The sequence below is a fragment of the Salvelinus namaycush genome, unplaced genomic scaffold, assembly GCF_016432855.1.
Source record: "Salvelinus namaycush isolate Seneca unplaced genomic scaffold, SaNama_1.0 Scaffold61, whole genome shotgun sequence".
Classification (NCBI taxonomy): domain Eukaryota; kingdom Metazoa; phylum Chordata; class Actinopteri; order Salmoniformes; family Salmonidae; genus Salvelinus; species Salvelinus namaycush.
In genome coordinates, this window is record NW_024061320.1 from 372,896 (window position 1) to 400,388 (window position 27,493).

Genomic DNA, 27,493 nt, shown 5'->3' on the forward strand with positions numbered 1-27,493 from the left:
GCAATATGACCAAGAGAGATGGGAAGTTCAAATAGGGGGGGGGGGTTATATGAAGACACCAGAGAGAGAGGGAAGTTCAAAATGGGGGGGTTAATGAAGACCAGAGAGAGAGAGGGGAGTCAAATGGGGGGGGCGGGGGGGGGGGAGGGGTAAATGAAGACCAGAGAGAAGAGAGGGGAAGTTCAAAGTGGGGGGGGGGGGGGGTAATGAAGACCAGAGAGAGAGAGTGAGTTCAAAGTGGGGGGGTTAATGAAGACCAGAGAGGAGGATGAGTGACAGCTTCAAAATGGAGGGGTTAATGAAGACCAGAGCACATTGTTACAACACTATATATAGACATAATATGACATTTGAAGTGTCTTTATTATTTTGGAATTTAGGAGAGGTGACGCACTTCTCAATTCAATTCAAGGGGCGTTTAATTGTCATGGGGAAAACATATGTTAACGTTGCCAAAGCAAGTGAAGTAGATATATACAAAAGTGAAATAAATTATTCATTATTTATCTTGCTACTATCCTCCCCCCCATCATCCATCCCTCCATCCTCCCCATCCCATCCTCCATCCTCCTCATCCAATTCCCTCCATCCTCCCATCCCATCCCTCCATCCCCCCCCTCCCATCCCTCCATCCCCCCCTCCATACCCTCCATCCCCCCTCCCATCCCCCCTCCTCCCCCCCCCCCCCACCAATCCCCCATCCTCCATCCCATCCCCCCATCCCTCCCTCCCATCCCTCCATCTCCCTCCATCCCTCCATCCCCCCCTCATCTCCCATCCCTCCACCTCCCCCCCTCCCATCTCCATCCCCCTCATCCTCATCCCTCCTCCCATCACCTCTCTCATCCCCCATCCTCCATCCCATCCCCCATCCTCCATCCCATCCCCCCATCCTCCCTCCCATCCCTCCATCCTCCCCTCCCAATCCCTCAATCCTCCTCACCTCCCTCCCATCCCCTCCATCCTCCCTAACCCCCCCCATCCTCTCTCCCTCATCCCCCTACCATCCCTCCATCCTCCACCCCCCGTCCCATTCTCTCCATCCTCCCTCATCCCCATCTCTCCATTCCCTCTGCCCCGTATTCTCCATTCTCCATCCCCCCTCCCATCCTCCCTCCATTCCCCCCCTCCCATTTTCCCTCCCACATCCCTCCCCTCCCATCCCTCCCTCCATCCCCCTCCCCTCCCTCCTCCATCCCTCCCCCATTCCTCCATCCCCCCCCCCCCCCCTCTAGGGGATGAGCGGGCCCTCAGGGACATTTGGAGATGGGGTTTGATAAGGAGGATGCTCGTCAGGCCTGATGGACAACAACAACATGGAGGTGGCTCTCAACAGTCTACTGACGGGGACCTTCAAACCCCCCCCACCCCCGAGGAACCCAGCAGACCCCCCCCAGAGGTAAGCCCTGTCCCCCCCCCACCCACCCGAGGTAAGCCCTGTCCCCCCCACCCACCCAGAGGTAAGCCCTGTTCCCCCCCCACCACCCAGAGGTAAGCCCCCCTCCCCCACCCAGATGTAAGCCTGACCCCCCACCCCCCCACACCCAGAGGTAAGCCCTGTTCCCCCCTCCCACCCAGAGGTAAGCCCTGTTCCCCCCCTCCCACCCAGAGGTAAGCCCTGTCCCCCCTCCACCCAGAGGTAAGCGTCCCCCTCCACCCGAGCGTACTGTTCCCATCCCCCCCCCCAGGTAAGCCCTGTTACCACCCCCACCAGAGGTAAGCCCTGTTCCCATCCCCCCACCCAGAGGTAAGCCCTGTTTCCATCCCCCCCACCCAGAGGTAATCCTGTTCCCATCCCCCCCACCAGAGGTAATCCCTGTTCCCATCCCCCCCACCCAGAGGTAAGCCCCTCCTGAAGAGATGCTGAAAACACATGGACTACGTAATAAACTATAGAATCCATTGATAATGTGACTTTTCTGCTGCGTCTGTTTCCTCCATGCAGCAGACAGAGGAAGGGGTCGTGGCCGGGGTCGGGGTCGGTCCAGTAGGTTTGGGGGTGAGGATGAGGAGGAGGGAGCAGGAGGAAGACCGTCAGGACCCAGCACTCTGTTTGACTTCCTGGAATCCAAGATGGGGAGCTTCTCCATACAAGGTACAGTTAGGGGTCCTGTCCTTTACCAATAGTCTTCTCCCTACAAGGTACAGTTAGGGGTCCTGTCCTTCCTTTACCAATAGTCTTCTCCCTACAAGGTACAGTTAGGGTCCTGTCCGTTTCCTTTACCAATAGTTTCTCCATACAAGGTACAGTTAGGGTCCTGTCCTTCCTTTACCAATAGTCTTCTCCTACAAGGTACAGTTAGGGGTCCTGGTCCTTTACCATAGTCTTCTCCCTACAAGGTACAGTAGGGGTCCTGTCCTTTACCAATAGTCTTTCTCCCTACAAGGTACAGTTAGGCGGTTCTGTCTTTACCAATAGTCTTCTCCCTACAAGGTACAGTTAGGGGTCCTGTCCTTCCTTTACCAATAGTCTTCTCCCTACAAGGTACAGTTAGGGGTCCTGTCCTTCCTTTACCAATAGTCTTCTCCCTACAAGGTACAGTTAGGGCGGTCCGTCTTCCTTTACCAATAGTCTTCTCCCTACAAGGTACAGTTAGGGGTCCTGTCTTCCTTACCAATAGTCTTCTCCCTACAAGGTACAGTTAGGGGTCCTGTCCTTCCTTTACCAATAGTTTCTCCCTACAAGGTACAGTTAGGGGTCCTGTCCTCCTTTACCAACTAGTCTTCTCCCTACAAGGTACAGTTAGGGGTCCTGTCCTTCCTTTACCAATAGTCTTCTCCCTACAAGTACAGTTAGGGGTCCTGTCCTTCTTTACCAATAGTCTTCTCCCTACAAGGTACAGTTAGGGGTCCTGTCCTTTACCAATAGTCTTCTCCCTACAAGGTACAGTTAGGGGTCCTGTCCTTCCTTTACCAATAGTCTTCTCCCTACAAGGTACAGTTAGGGGTCCTGTCCTTCTTTTACCAATAGTCTTCATCAGGGTTTTTGGCTACAGTTGAAACGTGTTGGTTAATAACAATAAAGAAATGTCTTTACTTCACTTTGCTCCTGAATTCATGCACCTTGGTCGGTGAGAGAGGTTGCAGCAGGGATCGTTCCCTTCCACTACCTTGTCCTGCTGTGGTGCCTGCTTCAACCTGACATTTTCACAAAGCACATAGCAGTTTGTTACACCTATTTGTGACATTTATTGAAAGGGGAATTTTCTATTACAGGGAGATAATCATTTTCTATGTTCCTGTTTATCTTTCTGATTCACACTCTTTTTTTCCAGCATCAAAGATCAACTGTCATTCAAAATTCCTTCAAATATTGTACATTTTTATAGGAAATAGATTTTTATAAAGAAACGATGGTGTGGTGTAAATCTGTGTTGGAGTGGGTAACTCTCCCGGCTCCGTGAACATGTACCGTTCCCCTCTGGAGACCAGGGTTCAACCTCCAAGTCTAGCTTTCACACTTTTGTTTCTTCGTAATATTTCATCCCCTTTGTTTCTGATCCATCTGTCCTAAAACAAATCAAATAGGTCATAACATGTTAATACAGAGCTCCACACTGTCTGGTACTGTAGTCTTGTCTCTGGTGTTATAGTTTCTGGTGTTATAGTCTGGTGCTGTAGTCTCTGGTGTTATAGTCTGGTGCTGTAGTCTCTGGTGTTATAGTCTCTGGTGTTATAGTCTCTGGTGCTGTAGTCTGGTGCTGTAGTCTCTGGTGCTGTAGTCTCTGGTGTTATAGTCTCTGGTGTTATAGTCTCTGGTGCTGTAGTCCTGTCTCTGGTGTTATAGTCTCTGGTGTTATAGTCTGGTGCTGTAGTCTCTGGTGTTATAGTCTGGTGCTGTAGTCTCTGGTGTTATAGTCTCTGGTGTTATAGTCTCTGGTGTTGTAGTCTCTGGTGTTATAGTCTCTGGTGCTGTAGTCTGGTGTTATAGTCTCTGGTGTTATAGTCTCTGGTGCTGTAGTCCTGTCTCTGGTGTTATAGTCTCTGGTGTTATAGTGTCTGGTGTTATTGTCTCTGGTCCTGTAGTCCTGTCTCTGTGTTAAGCTCTGGTGTTATAGTCTCTGGTGTTATAGTCTCTGGTGTTATAGTCTCTGGTGTGCTGTAGTCCTGTCTCTGGTGTTATAGTCTCTGGTGTTATAGTCTCTGGTGTTGTAGTCTCTGGTGTTGTAGTCTCTGGTGTTGTAGTCTCTGGTGTTGTAGTCTCTGGTGTTGTAGTCTCTGGTGCTGGCTGTAGACTCGGTGCTGTAGTCAGTCTCTGTGCTGTATCCGTCTTGGTGCTGTAGTCCTGTCTCTGGTGCTGTAGTCCTGTCTCTGGTGCTGTAGTCCTGTCTCTGGTGTTGTAGTCTCTGGTGTTGTAGTCTCTGGTGTTGTAGTCTCTGGTGTTGTAGTCTCTGGTGTTGTAGTCTCTGGTGCTGTAGTCCTGTCTCTGGTGCTGTAGTCCTGTCTCTGGTGTTGTAGTCTCTGGTGTTGTAGTCTGATGTTGTAGTCTCTGATGTTATAGTCTCTGGTGCTGTAGTCCTGTCTCTGGTGCTGTAGTCCTGTCTCTGGTGTTATAGTCTCTGGTGCTGTAGTCCTGTCTCTGGTGTTATAGTCTCTGGTGTTATAGTCTCTGGTGTTGTAGTCTCTGGTGTTGTAGTCTCTGGTGTTGTAGTCTCTGGTGCTGTAGTCCTGTCTCTGGTGCTGTAGTCCTGTCTCTGGTGCTGTAGTCCTGTCTCTGGTGCTGTAGTCCTGTCTCTGGTGCTGTAGTCCTGTCTCTGGTGCTGTAGTCCTGTCTCTGGTGCTGTAGTCCTGTCTCTGGTGTTGTAGTCTCTGGTGTTGTAGTCTCTGGTGCTGTAGTCCTGTCTCTGGTGCTGTAGTCCTGTCTCTGGTGTTGTAGTCTTGGTGTTGTTAGTCTGTGTGTAGTCTGTTTAGTATCTGGGCTGAGTCCTGTCTCTGGTGCTGTAGTCCTGTCTCTGGTGTTATAGTCTCTGGTGCTGTAGTCCTGTCTCTGGTGTTAGTCTTGCGTGCTGTAGTCCTGTCTTGGTGTGTAGTCCTCTTCTGGTGTTATATCTCTGGTGCTGTAGTCTGTCTCTGGTGCCGTATAGTCCTGTCTCTGGTGTGTGTCCTGTCTCTGGTTCTAGTCTGTGCTGTAGTCCTGTCTCTGGTGCTGTAGTCTGTCTCTGGTGCGTTTAGTCTGTTTCTGGTGCCGTAGTCCTGTCTCTGGTGCTGTAGTCCTGTCTCTGGTGCTGTAGTCCTGTCTCTGGTGCTGTAGTCCTGTCTCTGGTGCTGTAGTCCTGTCTCTGGTGCCGTAGTCCTGTCTCTGGTGCCGTAGCCTCTGGTGCTGTAGTCCTGTCTCTGGTGCTGTTGTTTCTGGTGCAGTAGTCCTGTCCTCTGGTGCTGTTGTCTCTGGTGCAGTAGTCCTGTCCTCTGGTGCTGTAGTCCTGTCTCTGGTGCTGTTGTTTCTGGTGCAGTAGTCCTGTCTCTGGTGCTGTTGTTTCTGGTGCAGTAGTCCTGTCTCTGGTGCTGTTGTCTCTGGTGCAGTAGTCCTGTCTCTGGTGCCGTAGTCCTGTCTCTGGTGCCGTAGTCTCTGGTGCTGTAGTCCTGTCTCTGGTGCTGTTGTCTCGGGTGCAGTAGTCCTGTCTCTGGTGCAGTAGTCCTGTCCTCTGGTGCAGTAGTCCTGTCCTCTGGTGCTGTAGTCCTGTCTCTGGTGCTGTTGTTTCTGGTGCAGTAGTCCTGTCTCTGGTGCTGTTGTTTCTGGTGCTGTAGTCCTGTCTCTGGTGCCGTAGTCCTGTCTCTGGTGCCGTAGTCTCTGGTGCCGTAGTCCTGTCTCTGGTGCCGTAGTCTCTGGTGCTGTAGTCCTGTCTCTGGTGCCGTAGTCCTGTCTCTGGTGCCGTAGTCTCTGGTGCCGTAGTCCTGTCTCTGGTGCCGTAGTCCTGTCTCTGGTGCCGTAGTCCTGTCTCTGGTGCCGTAGTCCTGTCTCTGGTGCGTACGTCTCGGTGCTGTAGTCCTGTCTCTGGTGCTGTTGTCTCTGGTGCAGTAGTCCTGTCTCTGGTGCTGTTGTCTCTGGTGCAGTAGTCCTGTCCTCTGGTGCTGTAGTCCTGTCTCTGGTGCCGTAGTCTCTGGTGCTGTAGTCCTGTCTCTGGTGCTGTTGTCTCTGGTGCAGTAGTCCTGTCTCTGGTGCTGTTGTCTCTGGTGCAGTAGTCCTGTCCTCTGGTGCAGTAGTCCTGTCCTCTGGTGCAGTAGTCCTGTCCTCTGGTGCCGTAGTCCTGTCCTCTGGTGCCGTAGTCCTGTCTCTGGTGCTGTAGTCCTGTCTCCGGTGCTGTAGTCCTGTCCTCTGGTGCTGTTAGGTCCTGTCTCGGTGCTGTAGCTGTCCTATGGTGCTGTATATCCTGTGTCTCTGGTGCCGTAGTCCTGTCTCTGGTGCCGTAGTAGTCCTGTCTCGTGCCGTAGTCCTGTCTATGGTGCCGTTTAGTCCTGCTCTGGTACCGTATCCTGTTCTGGTTATCGTAGTCCTGTCTCTGGTGCTGTAGTCCTCTGGTGGTTATAGTGAGGAGCCAGCCAGATGGTCTGTGTGTCTCTCTACAGAGGGTATTAAGCTGTATTAAACAGTGCTGTAGTCCTCTCCTCTGGTGGTTATAGTGAGGAGCCAGCCAGATGGTCTGTGTGTCTCTCTACAGAGGGTATTAAGCTGTATTAAACAGTGCTGTAGTCCTGTCTCTCCCTGGTGGTTATAGTGAGGAGCCAGCCAGATGGTCTGTGTGTCTCTCTACAGAGGGTATTAAGCTGTATTAAACAGTGCTGTAGTCCTCTCCTCTGGTGGTTATAGTGAGGAGCCAGCCAGATGGTCTGTGTGTCTCTCTACAGAGGGTATTAAGCTGTATTAAACAGTGCTGTAGTCCTGTCCTCTGGTGGTTATAGTGAGGAGCCAGCCAGATGGTCTGTGTGTCTCTCTACAGAGGGTATTAAGCTGTATTAAACAGTGGCTGTAGTCCTGTCCTCTCCTCTGGTGGTTATAGTGAGGAGCCAGCCAGATGGTCTGTGGTCTCTCTACAGAGGGTATTAAGCTGTATTAAACAGTGCTGTATCCTGTCCTCTCCTCTGGGGGTATAGTGAGGAGCCAGCCAGATGGTCTGTGTGTCTCTCTACAGAGGGTATTAAGCTGTATTAAACAGTGCTGTAGTCCTCTCCTCTGGTGGTTATAGTGAGGAGCCAGCCAGATGGTCTGTGTGTCTCTACAGAGGGTATTAAGCTGTATTAAACAGTGTGCTGTAGTCCTGTCTCCTCTGGGGTTATAGTGAGGAGCCAGCCAGATGGTCTGTGTGTCTCTCTACAGAGGGTATTAAGCTGTATTAAACAGGCTGTAGTCCTCTCCTCTGGTGGTTATAGTGAGGAGCCAGCCAGATGGTCTGTGTGTCTCTCTACAGAGGGTATTAAGCTGTATTAAACAGTGCTGTAGTCCTGTCCTCTGGTGGTTATAGTGAGGAGCCAGCCAGATGGTCTGTGTGTCTCTCTACAGAGGGTATTAAGCTGTATTAAACAGTGGTGTAGTCCTGTCCTCTCCTCTGGTGGTTATAGTGAGGAGCCAGCAGATGGTCTGTGTGTCTCTCTACAGAGGGTATTAAGCTGTATTAAACAGTGGTGTAGTCCTGTCCTCTCCTCTGGTGGTTATAGTGAGGAGCCAGCCAGATGGTCTGTGTGTCTCTACAGAGGGTATTAAGCTGTATTAAACAGTGGTGTAGTCCTGTCCTCTCCTCTGGTGGTTATAGTGAGGAGCCAGCCAGATGGTCTGTGTGTCTCTCTACAGAGGGTATTAAGCTGTATTAAACAGTGGTGTAGTCCTCTCCTCTGGTGGTTATAGTGAGGAGCCAGCCAGATGGTCTGTGTGTCTCTCTACAGAGGGTATTAAGCTGTATTAAACAGTGCTGTAGTCCTCTCCTCTGGTGTTATAGTGAGGAGCCAGCCAGATGGTCTGTGTGTCTCTACAGAGGGTATTAAGCTGTATTAAACAGTGGTGTAGTCCTGTCCTCTCCTCTGGTGGTTATAGTGAGGAGCCAGCCAGATGGTCTGTGTGTCTCTCTACAGAGGGTATTAAGCTGTATTAAACAGTGCTGTAGTCCTCTCCTCTGGTGGTTATAGTGAGGAGCCAGCCAGATGGTCTGTGTGTCTCTACAGAGGGTATTAAGCTGTATTAAACAGTGCTGTAGTCCTGTCCTCCTCTGGTGGTTATAGTGAGGAGCAGCCAGATGGTCTGTGTGCTCTCTACAGAGGGTATTAAGCTGTATTAAAACAGTGCTGTAGTCTGTCCCTCCTCTGGTGGTTATAGTGAGGAGCCAGCCAGATGGTCTGTTGTCTCTCTACAGAGGGTATTAAGCTGTATTAAACAGTGCTGTAGTCCTGTCCTCTGGTGGTTATAGTGAGGAGCCAGCCAGATGGTCTGTGTGTGTCTCTACAGAGGGTATTAAGCTGTATTAAACAGTGGTGTAGTCTGTACTTCCTATCTCCTCTGGTGGTTATAGTGAGGAGCCAGCCAGATGGTCTGTGTGTCTCTCTACAGAGGGTATTAAGCTGTATTAAACAGTGCTGTAGTCCTGTCCTCTCCTCTGGTGGTTATAGTGAGGAGCCAGCCAGATGGTCTGTGTGTCTCTCTACAGAGGGTATTAAGCTGTATTAAACAGTGCTGTAGTCCTGTCCCCTCCTCTGGTGGTTATAGTGAGGAGCCAGCCAGATGGTCTGTGTGTCTCTCTACAGAGGGTATTAAGCTGTATTAAACAGTGCTGTAGTCCTGTCCTCTCCTCTGGTGGTTATAGTGAGGAGCCAGCCAGATGGTCTGTGTGTCTCTCTACAGAGGGTATTAAGCTGTATTAAACAGTGCTGTAGTCCTGTCCTCTCCTCTGGTGGTTATAGTGAGGAGCCAGCCAGATGGTCTGTGTGTCTCTCTACAGAGGGTATTAAGCTGTATTAAACAGTGCTGTAGTCCTCTCCTCTGGTGGTTATAGTGAGGAGCCAGCCAGATGGTCTGTGTGTCTCTCTACAGAGGGTATTAAGCTGTATTAAACAGTGCTGTAGTCCTCTCCTCTGGTGGTTATAGTGAGGAGCCAGCCAGATGGTCTGTGTGTCTCTCTACAGAGGGTATTAAGCTGTATTAAACAGTGCTGTAGTCCTGTCCTCTGGTGGTTATAGTGAGGAGCCAGCCAGATGGTCTGTGTGTCTCTCTACAGAGGGTATTAAGCTGTATTAAACAGTGCTGTAGTCCTGTCCTCTCCTCTGGTGGTTATAGTGAGGAGCCAGCCAGATGGTCTGTGTGTCTCTACAGAGGGTATTAAGCTGTATTAAACAGTGCTGTAGTCCTCTCCTCTGGTGGTTATAGTGAGGAGCCAGCCAGATGGTCTGTGTGTCTCTACAGAGGGTATTAAGCTGTATTAAACAGTGCTGTAGTCCTCTCCTCTGGTGGTTATAGTGAGGAGCCAGCCAGATGGTCTGTGTGTCTCTCTACAGAGGGTATTAAGCTGTATTAAACAGTGCTGTAGTCCTCTCCTCTGGTGGTTATAGTGAGGAGCCAGCCAGATGGTCTGTGTGTCTCTCTACAGAGGGTATTAAGCTGTATTAAACAGTGCTGTAGTCCTCTCCTCTGGTGGTTATAGTGAGGAGCCAGCCAGATGGTCTGTGTGTCTCTACAGAGGGTATTAAGCTGTATTAAACAGTGCTGTAGTCCTGTCCTCTGGTGGTTATAGTGAGGAGCCAGCCAGATGGTCTGTGTGTCTCTCTACAGAGGGTATTAAGCTGTATTAAACAGTGCTGTAGTCCTGTCCTCTGGTGGTTATAGTGAGGAGCCAGCCAGATGGTCTGTGTGTCTCTCTACAGAGGGTATTAAGCTGTATTAAACAGTGCTGTAGTCCTGTCCTCTCCTCTGGTGGTTATAGTGAGGAGCCAGCCAGATGGTCTGTGTGTCTCTCTACAGAGGGTATTAAGCTGTATTAAACAGTGCTGTAGTCCTGTCCTCTCCTCTGGTGGTTATAGTGAGGAGCCAGCCAGATGGTCTGTGTGTCTCTCTACAGAGGGTATTAAGCTGTATTAAACAGTGGTGTAGTCCTGTCCTCTCCTCTGGTGGTTATAGTGAGGAGCCAGCCAGATGGTCTGTGTGTCTCTCTACAGAGGGTATTAAGCTGTATTAAACAGTGCTGTAGTCCTGTCCTCTGGTGGTTATAGTGAGGAGCCAGACAGATGGTCTGTGTGTCTCTCTACAGAGGGTATTAAGCTGTATTAAACAGTGCTGTAGTCCTGTCCTCTCCTCTGGTGGTTATAGTGAGGAGCCAGCCAGATGGTCTGTGTGTCTCTCTACAGAGGGTATTAAGCTGTATTAAACAGTGCTGTAGTCCTGTCCTCTCCTCTGGTGGTTATAGTGAGGAGCCAGCCAGATGGTCTGTGTGTCTCTCTACAGAGGGTATTAAGCTGTATTAAACAGTGCTGTAGTCCTGTCCTCTCCTCTGGTGGTTATAGTGAGGAGCCAGCCAGATGGTCTGTGTGTCTCTCTACAGAGGGTATTAAGCTGTATTAAACAGTGCTGTAGTCCTCTCCTCTGGTGGTTATAGTGAGGAGCCAGCCAGATGGTCTGTGTGTCTCTCTACAGAGGGTATTAAGCTGTATTAAACAGTGCTGTAGTCCTGTCCCCTCCTCTGGTGGTTATAGTGAGGAGCCAGCCAGATGGTCTGTGTGTCTCTACAGAGGGTATTAAGCTGTATTAAACAGTGCTGTAGTCCTGTCCTCTCCTCTGGTGGTTATAGTGAGGAGCCAGCCAGATGGTCTGTGTGTCTCTCTACAGAGGGTATTAAGCTGTATTAAACAGTGGTGTAGTCCTCTCCTCTGGTGGTTATAGTGAGGAGCCAGCCAGATGGTCTGTGTGTCTCTACAGAGGGTATTAAGCTGTATTAAACAGTGATGTCGTTAGTTAAGTCTCTGACATCAGACACGGGGACAAACTGACATATGGTTCACCACAGAGGGGAAATGGACACAGCCAACAGAGAGGGATGGCTTTCATTTCCTGCCTTTCATGAGGGGAAGTTACTGTTTGATGTTTGGGCTCATTTCAAGTATTTAGATGTTTGAAACCAGAGTTTGGGATCATGCCGTTTTTACTGAACTCTGGCAATGACTTTTGTTTCCGCCTTCTTTGTTTTTTAAAAAAGTATATGAGGACATTTGTTTCTCCCTTCTTTGTTTATATACGGGTATATAATGACGTTTGTTTCTCCCTTCTTTGTTTATATGGGTATTATAATGACGTTTGTTTCTCCCTTCTTTGTTTATATGGGTATTATAATGACGTTTGTTTCTCCCTTCTTTGTTTATATACGGGTATTATAATGACGTTTGTTTCTCCCTTCTTTGTTTATATACGGGTATTATAATGACATTTGTTTCGATATTATTTGTTTCTCAGGTCTCCAATTAAAAGACAGTATCTAGAACATGTTTGTGTGTGTACACGTTAGGGATGTGACCAATGGACAATTTTGCTTATCATTTCATCTGCATTTTTTACAAATAATTTTCTGTTAAAACTATACAAAAAAATCTGAAAATTCCAAGGCAATTTACAATGCAGAATAACGATCCTATTAGTTCACAATGCAGAATAATGATCCTATTAACTCACAATGCAGAATAATGATCCTATTAACTCACAATGCAGAATAATGATCCTATTAACTCACAATGCAGATTAATGATCCTATTAACTCACAATGCAGAATAACGATCCTATTAGTTCACAATGCAGAATAATGATCCTATTAACTCACAATGCAGAATAACGATCCTATTAACTCACAATGCAGAATAATGATCCTATTAACTCACAATGCAGAATAACGATCCTATTAGTTCACAATGCAGAATAATGATCCTATTAACTCACAATGCAGAATAACGATCCTATTAACTCACAATGCAGAATAATGATCCTATTAACTCACAATGCAGAATAACGATCCTATTAGTTCACAATGCAGAATAATGATCCTATTAACTCACAATGCAGAATAATGATCCTATTAGCTCACAATGCAGAATAACGATCCTATTAGTTCACAATGCAGAATAATGATCCTATTAGTTCACAATGCAGAATAACGATCCTATTAACTCACAATGCAGAATAATGATCCTATTAACTCACGATGCAGAATAATTCATTCACGATGCAGAATAATTCATTCACGATGCAGAATAGTTCATTCACGATGCAGAATAGTTCATTCACGATGCAGAATAGTTCATTCACGATGCACAATAGTTAATTCACGATGCAGAATAGTTAATTCACGATGCAGAATAGTTCATTCACGATGCAGAATAGTTCATTCACGATGCAGAATAATGGTCCTAATAAGGACAACTAGGGCCAGACAGTGAAGTTCTATCTCCCTCAGTCATATCCCCTTGAAAGCTCCTCTGCGTCGGTATGTTTGTCTGTAAGGGTACACGACAGCTTTTTAAATGCCAACACCAAACCTTCTCTGGAGATAAGAGTCGAAGCGCCCGCTGAACGGGTATTTTACTTGTCTGTAAAGGAAGGTCGCTTCTGAAGTGGGACTAACGTCTGTCACCAGGCCTCCAGAACTGTCCATCAAATTAATCTTGAGCTGCCTGTGGGATAAACAATCGTATAGCCTGCCTGCCGCCTGCTGCCTGTGGGATAAACAATCGTATAGCCCGCCTGCCGCCTGCCGCCTGCCGCCTGCCGCCTGCCGCCTGCGCACAGACCAATCTTTACATCTTGTTAAATACCATGTCTTGCCAATTTTATTTATTTTATTTCACCTTTATTTAACCAGGTAGGCCAGTTGAGAACAAGTTCTCATTTACAACTGTGACCTGGCCAAGATAAAGCAAAGCAGTGAGACAAAAACAACAACACAGAGTTACACATAAACAACAACACAGAGTTACACATGGAATAAACAAACATACAGTCAATAACACAATAGAAAAATCTGTATACAGTGTGTGCAAATGTAGTAAGGAGACATTTAGCAGAAAGAAAATACATTTTCCTCTAGGAATCGCCTCCTAAGATTCAGTATTTTGGGTCTATCTATCAGTATAGGCAGGTCAGACACCAGACAGACAGAACCGGGCACTGGGTCTATCTATCAGTATAGGCAGGTCAGCCACCAGACAGACAGAACCGGGCACTGAGTCTATCTATCAGTATAGGCAGGTCAGCCACCAGACAGACAGACAGAACCGGGCACTGGGTCTATCTATCAGTATAGGCAGGTCAGCCACCAGACAGTCAGAACCGGGCAATGGGTCTATCTATCAGTATAGGCAGGTCAGCCACCAGACAGTCAGAACCGGGCACTGGGTCTATCTATCAGTATAGGCAGGTCAGCCACCAGACAGTCAGAACCGGGCACTGGGTCTATCTATCAGTATAGGCAGGTCAGCCACCAGACAGACAGAACCGGGCACTGGGTCTATCTATCAGTATAGGCAGGTCAGCCACCAGACAGACAGAACCGGGCACTGGGTCTATCTATCAGTATAGGCAGGTCAGCTACCAGACAGACAGACAGATCCGGGCACTGGGTCTATCTATCAGTATAGGCAGGTCAGCCACCAGACAGACAGTCAGAACCGGGCACTGGGTCTATCTATCAGTATAGGCAGGTCAGCCACCAGACAGTCAGAACCGGGCACTGGGTCTATCTATCAGTATAGGCAGGTCAGCCACCAGACAGTCAGAACCGTGGACTGGGTCTATCTATCAGTATAGGCAGGTCAGCCACCAGACAGTCAGACAGAACCGGGCACTGGGTCTATCTATCAGTATAGGCAGGTCAGACACCAGACAGACAGACAGAACCGGGCACTGGGTCTATCTATCAGTATAGGCAGGTCAGCCACCAGACAGTCAGACAGAACCGTGCACTGGGTCTATCTATCAGTATAGGCAGGTCAGCCACCAGACAGACAGAACCGGGCACTGGGTCTATCTATCAGTATAGGCAGGTCAGCCACCAGACAAACAGATCCGGGCACTGGGTCTATCTATCAGTATAGGCAGGTCAGCCACCAGACAGACAGAACCGGGCACTGGGTCTATCTATCAGTATAGGCAGGTCAGCCACCAGACAGACAGACAGAACCGGGCACTGGGTCTATCTATCAGTATAGGCAGGTCAGCCACCAGACAGACAGACAGAACCGGGCACTGGGTCTATCTATCAGTATAGGCAGGTCAGCCACCAGACAGACAGAACCGGGCACTGGGTCTATCTATCAGTATAGGCAGGTCAGCCACCAGACAGACAGACAGAACCGGGCACTGGGTCTATCTATCAGTATAGGCAGGTCAGCCACCAGACAGACAGAACCGGGCACTGGGTCTATCTATCAGTATAGGCAGGTCAGCCACCAGACAGACAGACAGAACCGGGCACTGGGTCTATCTATCAGTATAGGCAGGTCAGCCACCAGACAGACAGTCAGAACCGGGCACTGGGTCTATCTATCAGTATAGGCAGGTCAGCCACCAGACAGTCAGAACCGGGCACTGGGTCTATCTATCAGTATAGGCAGGTCAGCCACCAGACAGTCAGAACCGTGGACTGGGTCTATCTATCAGTATAGGCAGGTCAGCCACCAGACAGTCAGACAGAACCGGGCACTGGGTCTATCTATCAGTATAGGCAGGTCAGACACCAGACAGACAGACAGAACCGGGCACTGGGTCTATCTATCAGTATAGGCAGGTCAGCCACCAGACAGTCAGACAGAACCGTGCACTGGGTCTATCTATCAGTATAGGCAGGTCAGCCACCAGACAGACAGAACCGGGCACTGGGTCTATCTATCAGTATAGGCAGGTCAGCCACCAGACAAACAGATCCGGGCACTGGGTCTATCTATCAGTATAGGCAGGTCAGCCACCAGACAGACAGAACCGGGCACTGGGTCTATCTATCAGTATAGGCAGGTCAGCCACCAGACAGACAGACAGAACCGGGCACTGGGTCTATCTATCAGTATAGGCAGGTCAGCCACCAGACAGACAGACAGAACCGGGCACTGGGTCTATCTATCAGTATAGGCAGGTCAGCCACCAGACAGACAGAACCGGGCACTGGGTCTATCTATCAGTATAGGCAGGTCAGCCACCAGACAGACAGACAGAACCGGGCACTGGGTCTATCTATCAGTATAGGCAGGTCAGCCACCAGACAGACAGAACCGGGCACTGGGTCTATCTATCAGTATAGGCAGGTCAGCCACCAGACAGACAGACAGAACCGGGCACTGGGTCTATCTATCAGTATAGGCAGGTCAGCCACCAGACAGTCAGAACCGGGCACTGGGTCTATCTATCAGTATAGGCAGGTCAGCTACCAGACAGACAGACAGAACCGGGCTCTAGGCCTGTCTATCAGCAAACAAAAACGACATTTTGTGTTTCCAATTTGGTTGAAATGTTTAAACGTTCACACCCTGTGTGTGTGTGTGTGTGTGTGTGTGTGTGTGTGTGTGTGTGTGTCTTTTTCTCTGGGTTTCTCCTCCAGAGCCAAAGAGCCATCATGACAGCCAGAGGCATCATGATGGTAAGATGACGTTCCCCCCTAACGACCACCACCAGTCCCAGGACAGGTACCCCCAACGCAGCGACAGCCAGTCCCAGGGCAGGTACCCCCAACGCAGCGACAGCCGTAACGACAGGTCAGACAGTAGGAACGACAGACCACGGAAGGAGAGAAACGACAGGAACGACAGATCAGACTTCAGGAACGACAGGAACGACAGACCACCTCGCTTCCAGAGGGATAGTGACAAGGATTTCCCTAAACCTGGCCACAACCCCTCCATCGCCACATCCGCCCCAGCCCCAGTTCCAGCTCCAGCAGGGGGCCAGCAGGGCCAGGAGAGATCCCAGGACAGAGGCCAGGAAAGGGGCCAGACACAGGAGAAGGCCCCTCCTGGAGGTGGAGGAGGGTCAGAGAGGTGGAGAGAGGCCCAGAATGAGAGACAAGCAGCCAGGGAGGCCAGAGGACAGACATCGGTGTTCTGCCCTGCTACGTACCCCGCCCCTGGCCAGCGGAACAGAGAACCCAGAGACGGAACCCAGGGGGATCTTTCTGGATCTGGAACCTTCCAGCAGGGAATCAGAGTAGGTTCTAGTTCTGGTTCCGGAGGGTTCCAGAACCAAAGTCGGAGAGAGCAGCACTCGGTACCTGATCTGTCGTTTAATAAGAGAGGAGGAGGAGGAGGGATGAATCGGGACAACGGGCCTGCACCAGCTGCCTCTAAACCAGGCCAGCACCAGACAGAGTCCAGTTCTAACTGTGTATCAGAACCAAAAGGGGTCCAGAGATCTGACAGCAGAGCAGAAAACAGGTCCGGATTCTGGATTAAACTTGATTATGAATGTCGTCTCATCAAATCAAATCAAATGTTATTGGTCACAGACACGTGGTTAGCAGATGTTAATGGTCACATACACATGGTTAGCAGATGTTATTGGTCACATACACATGGTTAGCAGATGTTATTGGTCACATACACATGGTTAGCAGATGTTATTGGTCACATACACATGGTTAGCAGATGTTATTGGTCACATACACATGGTTAACAGATGTTATTGGTCACATACACATGGTTAGCAGATGTTAATGGTCACATACACATGGTTAGCAGATGTTAATGTGAGTGTAGTGAAATGCTTGTGCTTCTAGTTCCAACAGTGCAGTAATATCTAACAATTTCACAACAACTTCCTTATACACACAAATCTAAGTAAAGGAATGGAATTAAGAATATATACATATATGGATGAGCAACGTCAGAGCAGCATAGACTAAGATACACTAGATACTATAGAATACAGTATATACATATGAGATGAGTAATGTCAGAGCAGCATAGACTAAGATACAGTAGATAGTATAGAACAGGGTATATACATATGAGATGAGTAATGTAGGTTATGTAAACATTATATAAAGTGGCATTGTTTAAAGTGGCTAGTGATACATTTAGTTACATAAAGATGGCAAGATGCAGTAGATGGTATAGAATACAGTATATACATATGAGAAGAGTAATATAGGGTATGTAAACATTATATTAAGTGGCGTGGTTTGTACGGATACTTGATTAGACCTGACTATGAATGTCGTCTCATTGTCAATGTCATCCGTGTTTATGAATACAATGTGTTGAGAGTTGACTGTTTTCTCATGTGTATGCAATGGTTTTTCATTCTTGTACGGTGATGCCAATGAAGAAAAAAACAAATTGCATTCTGGGATGTGCAGTAAAGTTGTGTTGTTGTTGTAGAGCCGAGCCCAACAGCAGGCGGAGAGGAGGGGGGAAGTCCCACAGGGAACGGCCCAACTCGGACAACTTTGACCGTTACCGGGACAACGGACCGCCCAACTCTTCTACGTCGTGGGCGGGGCAAGAGAAGGACTGTAGCGCCGGGACGCAGGACTGGGGCGTGTCCCGTGGTGAGTCTCGTCCAGTGAAAGGCCATGTGGGAAGCGGCCCAGGCTCGGGGCCACACCTCCAAAACGGTGACTCGTCAACGGAACACCGGACAGGGCCAATCAAACAACAGAACTACTCCACTGGTCCCGCTCCCAGGGAGAAGGAGGAGCCACACAACAGGAACAGCACTAACCCCGCTCATAACAACTCCAACACCGCCCCTAAGAAGAGAACAGGGCAGGTCAAAGGGCAGAGGTCGGACCAGGGGCAGGTTGGGTCCATGGAGCCTGCAGTGTCTCAAGGCCTGGGGACCTTGAAACCAGGAGACCAGGTTCTGGCGCTCTACTGGGAGGACAACAAGGTACAACTATATTAACACTGGAGTCATGGTTAGATAGATGGGAGGATTACAAGGTACACCTATATTAACACTGGAGTCATGGTTAGATAGATGGGAGGATTACAAGGTACAACTATATTAACACTGGAGTCATGGTTAGATAGATGGGAGGATTACAAGGTACAACTATATTAACACTGGAGTCATGGTTAGATAGATGGGAGGATTACAAGGTACAACTATATTAACACTGGAGTCATGGTTAGATAGATGGGAGGATTACAAGGTACAACTATATTAACACTGGAGTCATGGTTAGATAGATGGGAGGATTACAAGGTACAACTATATTAACACTGGAGTCATGGTTAGATAGATGGGAGGATTACAAGGTACAACTATATTAACACTGGAGTCATGGTTAGATAGATGGGAGGATTACAAGGTACAACTATATTAACACTGGAGTCATGGTTAGATAGATGGGAGGATTACAAGGTACAATTATATTAACACTGAAGTCATGGTTAGATAGATGGGAGGATTACAAGGTACAACTATATTAACACTGGAGTCATGGTTAGATAGATGGGAGGATTACAAGGTACAACTATATTAACACTGGAGTCATGGTTAGATAGATGGGAGGATTACAAGGTACAACTATATTAACACTGGAGTCATGGTTAGATAGATGGGAGGATTACAAGGTACAACTATATTAACACTGGAGTCATGGTTAGATAGATGGGAGGATTACAAGGTGCAACTATATTAACACTGGAGTCATGGTTAGATAGATGGGAGGATTACAAGGTACAATTATATTAACACTGGAGTCATGGTTAGATAGATGGGAGGATTACAAGGTACAACTATATTAACACTGGAGTCATGGTTAGATAGATGGGAGGATTACAAGGTACAATTATATTAACACTGGAGTCATGGTTAGATAGATGGGAGGATTACAAGGTACAACTATATTAACACTGGAGTCATGGTTAGATAGATGGGAGGATTACAAGGTACAATTATATTAACACTGGAGTCATGGTTAGATAGATGGGAGGATTACAAGGTACAACTATATTAACACTGGAGTCATGGTTAGATAGATGGGAGGATTACAAGGTACAATTATATTAACACTGGAGTCATGGTTAGATAGATGGGAGGATTACAAGGTACAACTATATTAACACTGGAGTCATGGTTAGATAGATGGGAGGATTACAAGGTACAATTATATTAACACTGGAGTCATGGTTAGATAGATGGGAGGATTACAAGGTACAACTATATTAACACTGGAGTCATGGTTAGATAGATGGGAGGATTACAAGGTACAACTATATTAACACTGGAGTCATGGTTAGATAGATGGGAGGATTACAAGGTACAACTATATTAACACTGGAGTCATGGTTAGATAGATGGGAGGATTACAAGGTACAACTATATTAACACTGGAGTCATGGTTAGATAGATGGGAGGATTACAAGGTACAACTATATTAACACTGGAGTCATGGTTAGATAGATGGGAGGATTACAAGGTACACCTATATTAACACTGGAGTCATGGTTAGATAGATGGGAGGATTACAAGGTACAACTATATTAACACTGGAGTCATGGTTAGATAGATGGGAGGATTACAAGGTACAACTATATTAACGCTGGAGTCATGGTTAGATAGATGGGAGGATTACAAGGTACAACTATATTAACACTGGAGTCATGGTTAGATAGATGGGAGGATTACAAGGTGCAACTATATTAACACTGGAGTCATGGTTAGATAGATGGGAGGATTACAAGGTACAACTATATTAACACTGGAGTCATGGTTAGATAGATGGGAGGATTACAAGGTACAACTATATTAACACTGGAGTCATGGTTAGATAGATGGGAGGACAATCAATTATATTAACACTGGAGTCATGGTTAGATAGATGGGAGGACAACAATCAATTAAATTGAAATCTCCTAAAATAAATGGCAAATAATTTGACGATATTAAACACTGTTTACATTCTTGAGTTTGATGTAACTTTCAACACTTGTCCAAAGTTTTACATAAATGTTCTTGGACAGACTAGACTGGTTGTACGCTGTGTCTAATGACACCTCTGTGTGTATTGGTCCAGGATAGACGCTGTGTATAATGACACCTCTGTGTGTAGTTGTACAGGTCCAGGATAGACGCTGTGTGTAATGACACCTCTGTGTGTAGTTTTACAGGTCCAGGATAGACGCTGTGTGTAATGACACCTCTGTGTGTAGTTGTACAGGTCCAGGATAGACGCTGTGTGTAATGACACCTCTGTGTGTAGTTGTACAGGTCCAGGATAGATGCTGTGTGTAATGACACCTCTGTGTGTAGTTGTACAGGTCCAGGATAGATGCTGTGTGTAATGACACCTCTGTGTAGTTTTACAGGTCCAGGATAGACGCTGTGTGTAATGACACCTCTGTGTGTAGTTGTACAGGTCCAGGATAGACGCTGTGTTTAATGACACCTCTGTGTGTAGTTTTACAGGTCCAGGATAGACGCTGTGTCTAATGACACCTCTGTGTGTAGTTGTACAGGTCCAGGATAGACGCTGTGTGTAATGACACCTCTGTGTGTAGTTGTACAGGTCCAGGATAGACGCTGTGTTTAATGACACCTCTGTGTGTAGTTGTACAGGTCCAGGATAGACGCTGTGTGTAATGACACCTCTGTGTGTAGTTGTACAGGTCCAGGATAGACGCTGTGTGTAATGACACCTCTGTGTGTAGTTGTACAGGTCCAGGATAGATGCTGTGTGTAATGACACCTCTGTGTGTAGTTGTACAGGTCCAGGATAGACGCTGTGTGTAATGACACCTCTGTGTGTAGTTGTACAGGTCCAGGAAAGACGCGGTGTTTAATGACACCTCTGTGTGTAGTTGTACAGGTCCAGGATAGACGCTGTGTGTAATGACACCTCTGTGTGTAGTTGTACAGGTCCAGGATAGACGCTGTGTATAATGACACCTCTGTGTGTAGTTGTACAGGTCCAGGATAGACTCTGTGTGTAATGACACCTCTGTGTGTAGTTGTACAGGTCCAGGATAGACGCGGTGTGTAATGACACCTCTGTGTGTAGTTGTACAGGTCCAGGATAGACGCTGTGTGTAATGACACCTCTGTGTGTAGTTGTACAGGTCCAGGATAGACTCTGTGTGTAATGACACCTCTGTGTGTAGTTGTACAGGTCCAGGATAGACTCTGTGTGTAATGACACCTCTGTGTGTAGTTGTCCAGGTCCAGGATAGACGCTGTGTATAATGACACCTCTGTGTGTAGTTTTACAGGTCCAGGATAGATGCTGTGTGTAATGACACCTCTGTGTGTAGTTGTCCAGGATAGACTCTGTGTGTAATGACACCTCTGTGTGTAGTTGTACAGGTCCAGGATAGATGCTGTGTTTAATGACACCTCTGTGTGTAGTTGTACAGGTCCAGGATAGATGCTGTGTATAATGACACCTCTGTGTGTAGTTGTCCAGGTCCAGGATAGACGCGGTGTTTAATGACACCTCTGTGTGTAGTTCTACAGGTCCAGGATAGACGCGGTGTTTAATGACACCTCTGTGTGTAGTTGTACAGGTCCAGGATAGACGCTGTGTATAATGACACCTCTGTGTGTAGTTGTACAGGTCCAGGATAGACGCTGTGTGTAATGACACCTCTGTGTGTAGTTGTACAGGTCCAGGATAGACGCTGTGTGTAATGACACCTCTGTGTGTAGTTGTACAGGTCCAGGATAGACGCTGTGTATAATGACACCTCTGTGTGTAGTTGTACAGGTCCAGGATAGACGCTGTGTTTAATGACACCTCTGTGTGTAGTTGTACAGGTCCAGGATAGACGCTGTGTTTAATGACACCTCTGTGTGTAGTTTTACAGGTCCAGGATAGACGCTGTGTGTAATGACACCTCTGTGTGTAGTTCTACAGGTCCAGGATAGACGCTGTGTGTAATGACACCTCTGTGTTTAGTTTTACAGGTCCAGGATAGACGCTGTGCATCCCTCTGGTCTCACGGCCGTCGTGGTCTTTACTGAGTATGGAAACTGTGAGGAGGTCCTTCTACACAACATCAGACCTGTCAACACGGACTTCTGGGTAAGTATCTATGGACTACAAGTTGGCTCTGTCTCAACTCACCTTTCCACGATTCCTTACGTCCTCTCTCTGCTCTCCAGCTTCTCAACCGTATTGGAGGAGAATGTCCAAGGTCCCTCCCCCACCCCCTTCGACCGTCTCCTCTAATGGGTTTTTGAGAAGGAGGAGAGGAGAGAGGGATGTAAGGAAACGAGGAAAGACTCATTGAGAATGGACCTACATTCTGCCTAATAGAAAGTCCTATTATTCAGTTGTGAACACATAGGCTGATACGACATGGTTTTTGCCTTCAGGAAGATCAGCTGACCTAATATCATCTCATAAACCAGGGCCTGTATTCACAGTGTCTTGAGCCAGAGGGCAGATCTAGGATCAGGTCCTGCTTGTCAGAATAGAATCGTATTCAGTGTGATGTTAAAAATGGCCAAACTGATGGTAGGTCTGTATGTGTGGTGGCAGAAGGAAGAGGAGGGGTTAGAGTACCGGCGCAGGGGAGACGGGCAGCCTCGGACCAACACGAGGACGCGGCCCACGGTCCAGTATTACCAGCCGCCCAGGGCCAGGGACTGTGACTGACTGATCACGTCATGACTGAGTTACGGTACGGACACGACACCTGTACTACACTACATGACTGAGTTACGGTACGGACAGGTTACACCTGTACTACACCACATGACTGGGTTACGGTACAGACAGGTTACACCTGTACTACACCACATGACTGAGTTACGGTACGGACAGGTTACACCTGTACTACATGACTGAGTTACGGTACGGACAGGTTACACCTGTACTACATGACTGAGTTACGGTACGGACAGGTTACACCTGTACTACATGACTGAGTTACGGTACAGACAGGTTACACCTGTACTACATGACTGAGTTACGGTACGGACAGGTTACACCTGTACTACATGACTGAGTTACGGTACGGACACGACACCTGTACTACACCACATGACTGAGTTACGGTACGGACAGGTTACACCTGTACTACACTACATGACTGAGTTACGGTACGGGCACAACACCTGTACTACATGACTGAGTTACGGTACGGACAGGTTACACCTGTACTACACTACATGACTGAGTTACGGTACGGGCACAACACCTGTACTACATGACTGAGTTACGGTACGGACAGGTTACACCTGTACTACATTACATGACTGAGTTACGGTACGGACAGGACACCTGTACTACACCACATGACTGAGTTACGGTACGGACACGACACCTGTACTACACCACATGACTGAGTTACGGTACGGACACGACACCTGTACTACACCACATGACTGAGTTACAGTACAGACAGGTTACACCTGTACTACACCACATGACTGAGTTACGGTACGGACAGGTTACACCTGTACTACATTACATGACTGAGTTACGGTACGGACAGGTTACACCTGTACTACACCACATGACTGAGTTACGGTACGGACACGACACCTGTACTACACCACATGACTGAGTTACAGTACAGACAGGTTACACCTGTACTACACCACATGACTGAGTTACGGTACGGACAGGTTACACCTGTACTACACCACATGACTGAGTTACGGTACGGACAGGTTACACCTGTACTACACCACATGACTGAGTTACGGTACAGACAGGTTACACCTGTACTACATGACTGAGTTACGGTACAGACAGGTTACACCTGTACTACACCACATGACTGAGTTACGGTACGGACAGGTTACACCTGTACTACACCACATGACTGAGTTACGGTACGGACAGGTTACACCTGTACTACATGACTGAGTTACGGTACGGACAGGTTACACCTGTACTACATGACTGAGTTACGGTACAGACAGGTTACACCTGTACTACATGACTGAGTTACGGTACAGACAGGTTACACCTGTACTACACCACATGACTGAGTTACGGTACGGACAGGTTACACCTGTACTACATGACTGAGTTACGGTACGGACAGGTTACACCTGTACTACATGACTGAGTTACGGTACAGACAGGTTACACCTGTACCACATGACTGAGTTACGGTACAGACAGGTTACACCTGTACTACACCACATGACTGAGTTACGGTACGGACAGGTTACACCTGTACTACACCACATGACTGAGTTACGGTACAGACAGGTCACACCTGTACTACACCACATGACTGAGTTACGGTACAGACAGGTTACACCTGTACTACACTACATGACTGAGTTACGGTACAGACAGGTTACACCTGTACTACACTACATGACTGAGTTACGGTACAGACAGGTTACACCTGTACTACACTACATGACTGAGTTACGGTACAGACAGGTTACACCTGTACTACACCACATGACTGAGTTACGGTACAGACAGGTTACACCTGTACTACACCACATGACTGAGTTACGGTACGGACAGGTTACACCTGTACTACACCACATGACTGAGTTACGGTACAGACAGGTTACACCTGTACTACACCACATGACTGAGTTACGGTACGGACAGGTTACACCTGTACTACATGACTGAGTTACGGTACAGACAGGTTACACCTGTACTACACCACATGACTGAGTTACGGTACGGACAGGTTACACCTGTACTACATGACTGAGTTACGGTACAGACAGGTTACACCTGTACTACACCACATGACTGAGTTACGGTACAGACAGGTTACACCTGTACTACATGACTGAGTTACGGTACGGACAGGTTACACCTGTACTACACCACATGACTGAGTTACGGTACGGACAGGTTACACCTGTACTACATGACTGAGTTACGGTACGGACAGGTTACACCTGTACTACATGACTGAGTTACGGTACGGACAGGTTACACCTGTACTACATGACTGAGTTACGGTACGGACAGGTTACACCTGTACTACACCACATGACTGAGTTACGGTACGGACAGGTTACACCTGTACTACACCACATGACTGAGTTACGGTACGGACACAGGTTACACCTGTACTACATGACTGAGTTACGGTACGGACAGGTTACACCTGTACTACACCACATGACTGAGTTACGGTACAGACAGGTTACACCTGTACTACATGACTGAGTTACGGTACAGACAGGTTACACCTGTACTACATGACTGAGTTACGGTACAGACAGGTTACACCTGTACTACATGACTGAGTTACGGTACAGACAGGTTACACCTGTACTACATGACTGAGTTACGGTACGGACAGGTTACACCTGTACTACACCACATGACTGAGTTACGGTACAGACAGGTTACACCTGTACTACATGACTGGGTTACGGTACAGACAGGTTACACCTGTACTACACTACATGACTGAGTTACGGTACGGACAGGTTACACCTGTACTACATGACTGAGTTACGGTACAGACAGGTTACACCTGTACTACATGACTGAGTTACGGTACAGACAGGTTACACCTGTACTACATTACATGACTGAGTTACGGTACAGACAGGTTACACCTGTACTACACCACATGACTGAGTTACGGTACGGACAGGTTACACCTGTACTACACCACATGACTGAGTTACGGTACAGACAGGTTACACCTGTACTACACCACATGACTGAGTTACGGTACAGACACAGGTTACACCTGTACTACACCACATGACTGAGTTACGGTACAGACAGGTCACACCTGTACTACATCACATGACTGAGTTACGGTACGGACAGGTTACACCTGTACTACACCACATGACTGGGTTACAGTACAGACAGGTTACACCTGTACTACATGACTGAGTTACGGTACAGACAGGTTACACCTGGACCCCTGGCCAGGTAAACACTATAGCAGTTTAGTCCCAAATGGCCCTCTGTTCCCTTGATAGTGCGCTTCTGTTGACCAGATTGCTATGGGTTAATCCTATGGGCCCTGGTCTAAAGTAGTGTACTGTATCGGAAATGTAGTGCCATTTTGGACACATACCACGTTCTGAGAACCACCACGTTGACCGTTCACACTAGATCCATCCACAAGTCCTCCCTCCCGCCACACAGTTAGTCAGTACCTAGCTCACAGTGGAAGTCCCTCCCTCCCTCCCTCCCTCCCTCCCTCCCTCCCTCCCTCCCTCCCTCCCTCCCTCCCTCCCTCCCTCCCTCCCTCCCTCCAAAGTTAGTCAGTAGCTAGCCTGAGGGCCTTATCGTTAAGTAAACAGCCCCAGAGAGCAAACAGCAGTCATTACCGTGGTTACCAGCGCTACGTATATGTTCGGTAGGCTTGTGTGTTTATTGACAGAAAGATGTTTACTCCTCATGGCTGGATGATCTTGGACAACAGCAGTGTGAACTGAACACAGGGTTGATGGTGGTATGACAAGGTGAACTGATGAACTGACTGTCTGTTTCCTGTTTCCCCCTCAGACGGAGTCCACAAAGGATCCCAGAGGTCGACGCATCTGACCTCCAAAAACACCCGATCTTTCTTCTCTCCGGTGGCAAAATTCCCGCGACTTTTCCAGAAATCCTGTTCGGGGGGATTCCACCTCCTCATTGTTCCCTCCTGATTCCACAGAATCTTTCAACTGTGGATTTCTTTAAAAAAAACAGACTTTGGGAAAGTGAGTGGGATTTTACAAAGCCTTCTCTCCTCTTCACCAAATACACTCTTCCTGTGTTCACGTGTGTCTCCATATCAACAAGTGTGAACCATTCAGGAAAAGGGCCTTGTTGCTCAAAGATGCTGACAACAAGGACTCTAGCGAACACACTTTGTAAAGCGCACAGCCGCTGGACATGGGGAAGATTTGTCAAATAGTTTATTATTAGACTAATAAAAATGTTGCTCCTGTATTTCTCTGGTTTTTATTTGCCTGATTTGAACTCTCTTATCCAATGAACTGTCTCATGTTGCAGCCTTAATGGCTCAGTCTGTTACTACAGTCCATGTGTTCCTCTCTGACAGCTCAGTCTGTTACTACAGTCCATGTGTTCCTCTGACAGCTCAGTCTGTTACTACAGTCCATGTGTTCTTCTCTGACAGATCAGTCTGTTACTACAGTCCATGTGTTCCTCTCTGACAGCTCAGTCTGTTACTACAGTCCATGTGTTCCTCTGACAGCTCAGTCTGTTACTACAGTCCATGTGTTCTTCTCTGACAGATCAGTCTGTTACTACAGTCCATGTGTTCCTCTCTGACAGATCAGTCTGTTACTACAGTCCATGTGTTCCTCTCGTCTCTCTGACAGATCAGTCTGTTACTACAGTCCATGTGTTCCTCTCGTCTCTCTGACAGCTCAGTCTGTTACTACAGTCCATGTGTTCCTCTCGTCTCTCTGACAGCTCAGTCTGTTACTACAGTCCATGTGTTCCTCTCTGACAGCTCAGTCTGTTACTACAGTCCATGTGTTCCTCTCTGACAGATCCGTCTGTTACTACAGTCCATGTGTTCCTCTCTGACAGATCAGTCTGTTACTACAGTCCATGTGTTCCTCTCAGACAGCTCAGTCTGTTACTACAGTCCATGTGTTCCTCTCTGACAGCTCAGTCTGTTACTACAGTCC

General features: G+C 47.8%; 1 protein-coding gene and 1 long non-coding RNA gene across 5 annotated transcripts; both read left to right on the plus strand.

Annotated features, from left to right (window-relative positions):
• The first annotated feature begins 1,237 nt into the window (after positions 1–1,237).
• LOC120042068 (tudor domain-containing protein 3-like) lies at positions 1,238–26,783 on the plus strand. 4 transcript variants are annotated; one of them, XM_038986959.1, is made up of 7 exons: positions 1,238–1,399; positions 1,946–2,095; positions 15,543–16,371; positions 17,317–17,827; positions 21,840–21,965; positions 22,425–22,566; positions 26,355–26,783. In XM_038986959.1, the coding sequence occupies exons 2-6, from the start codon at positions 2,074–2,076 to the stop codon at positions 22,539–22,541; spliced, it is 1,605 nt and encodes a 534-aa protein (XP_038842887.1). In that variant the 5' UTR covers positions 1,238–1,399; positions 1,946–2,073; the 3' UTR covers positions 22,542–22,566; positions 26,355–26,783. The 4 variants fall into 4 exon arrangements, with proteins under 4 accessions (XP_038842887.1, XP_038842889.1, XP_038842888.1 ...); XM_038986961.1 differs by lacking the exon at positions 22,425–22,566; XM_038986960.1 differs by lacking the exons at positions 22,425–22,566; positions 26,355–26,783 and adding an exon at positions 22,046–22,382.
• Positions 22,576–25,973, plus strand: LOC120042071. The gene is made up of 3 exons (XR_005476016.1): positions 22,576–23,900; positions 24,156–25,227; positions 25,268–25,973. It is a non-coding gene; the product is annotated as an uncharacterized LOC120042071 (long non-coding RNA).
• Positions 26,784–27,493: the final 710 nt, after the last annotated feature.

What these genes read in the sequence shown, in the direction of transcription:
- LOC120042068 (XM_038986959.1), top strand. Translation starts at nt 2,074, where the DNA reads ATGGGGAGCTTCTCCATACAAG. An exon ending in GGGGAGCTTCTCCATACAAG is followed by an intron (nt 2,096 to 15,542) that starts GTACAGTTAGGG and finishes TTTCTCCTCCAG; the next exon opens with AGCCAAAGAGCCATCATGAC. An exon ending in TCTACTGGGAGGACAACAAG is followed by an intron (nt 17,828 to 21,839) that starts GTACAACTATAT and finishes CTCTGTGTTTAG; the next exon opens with TTTTACAGGTCCAGGATAGA.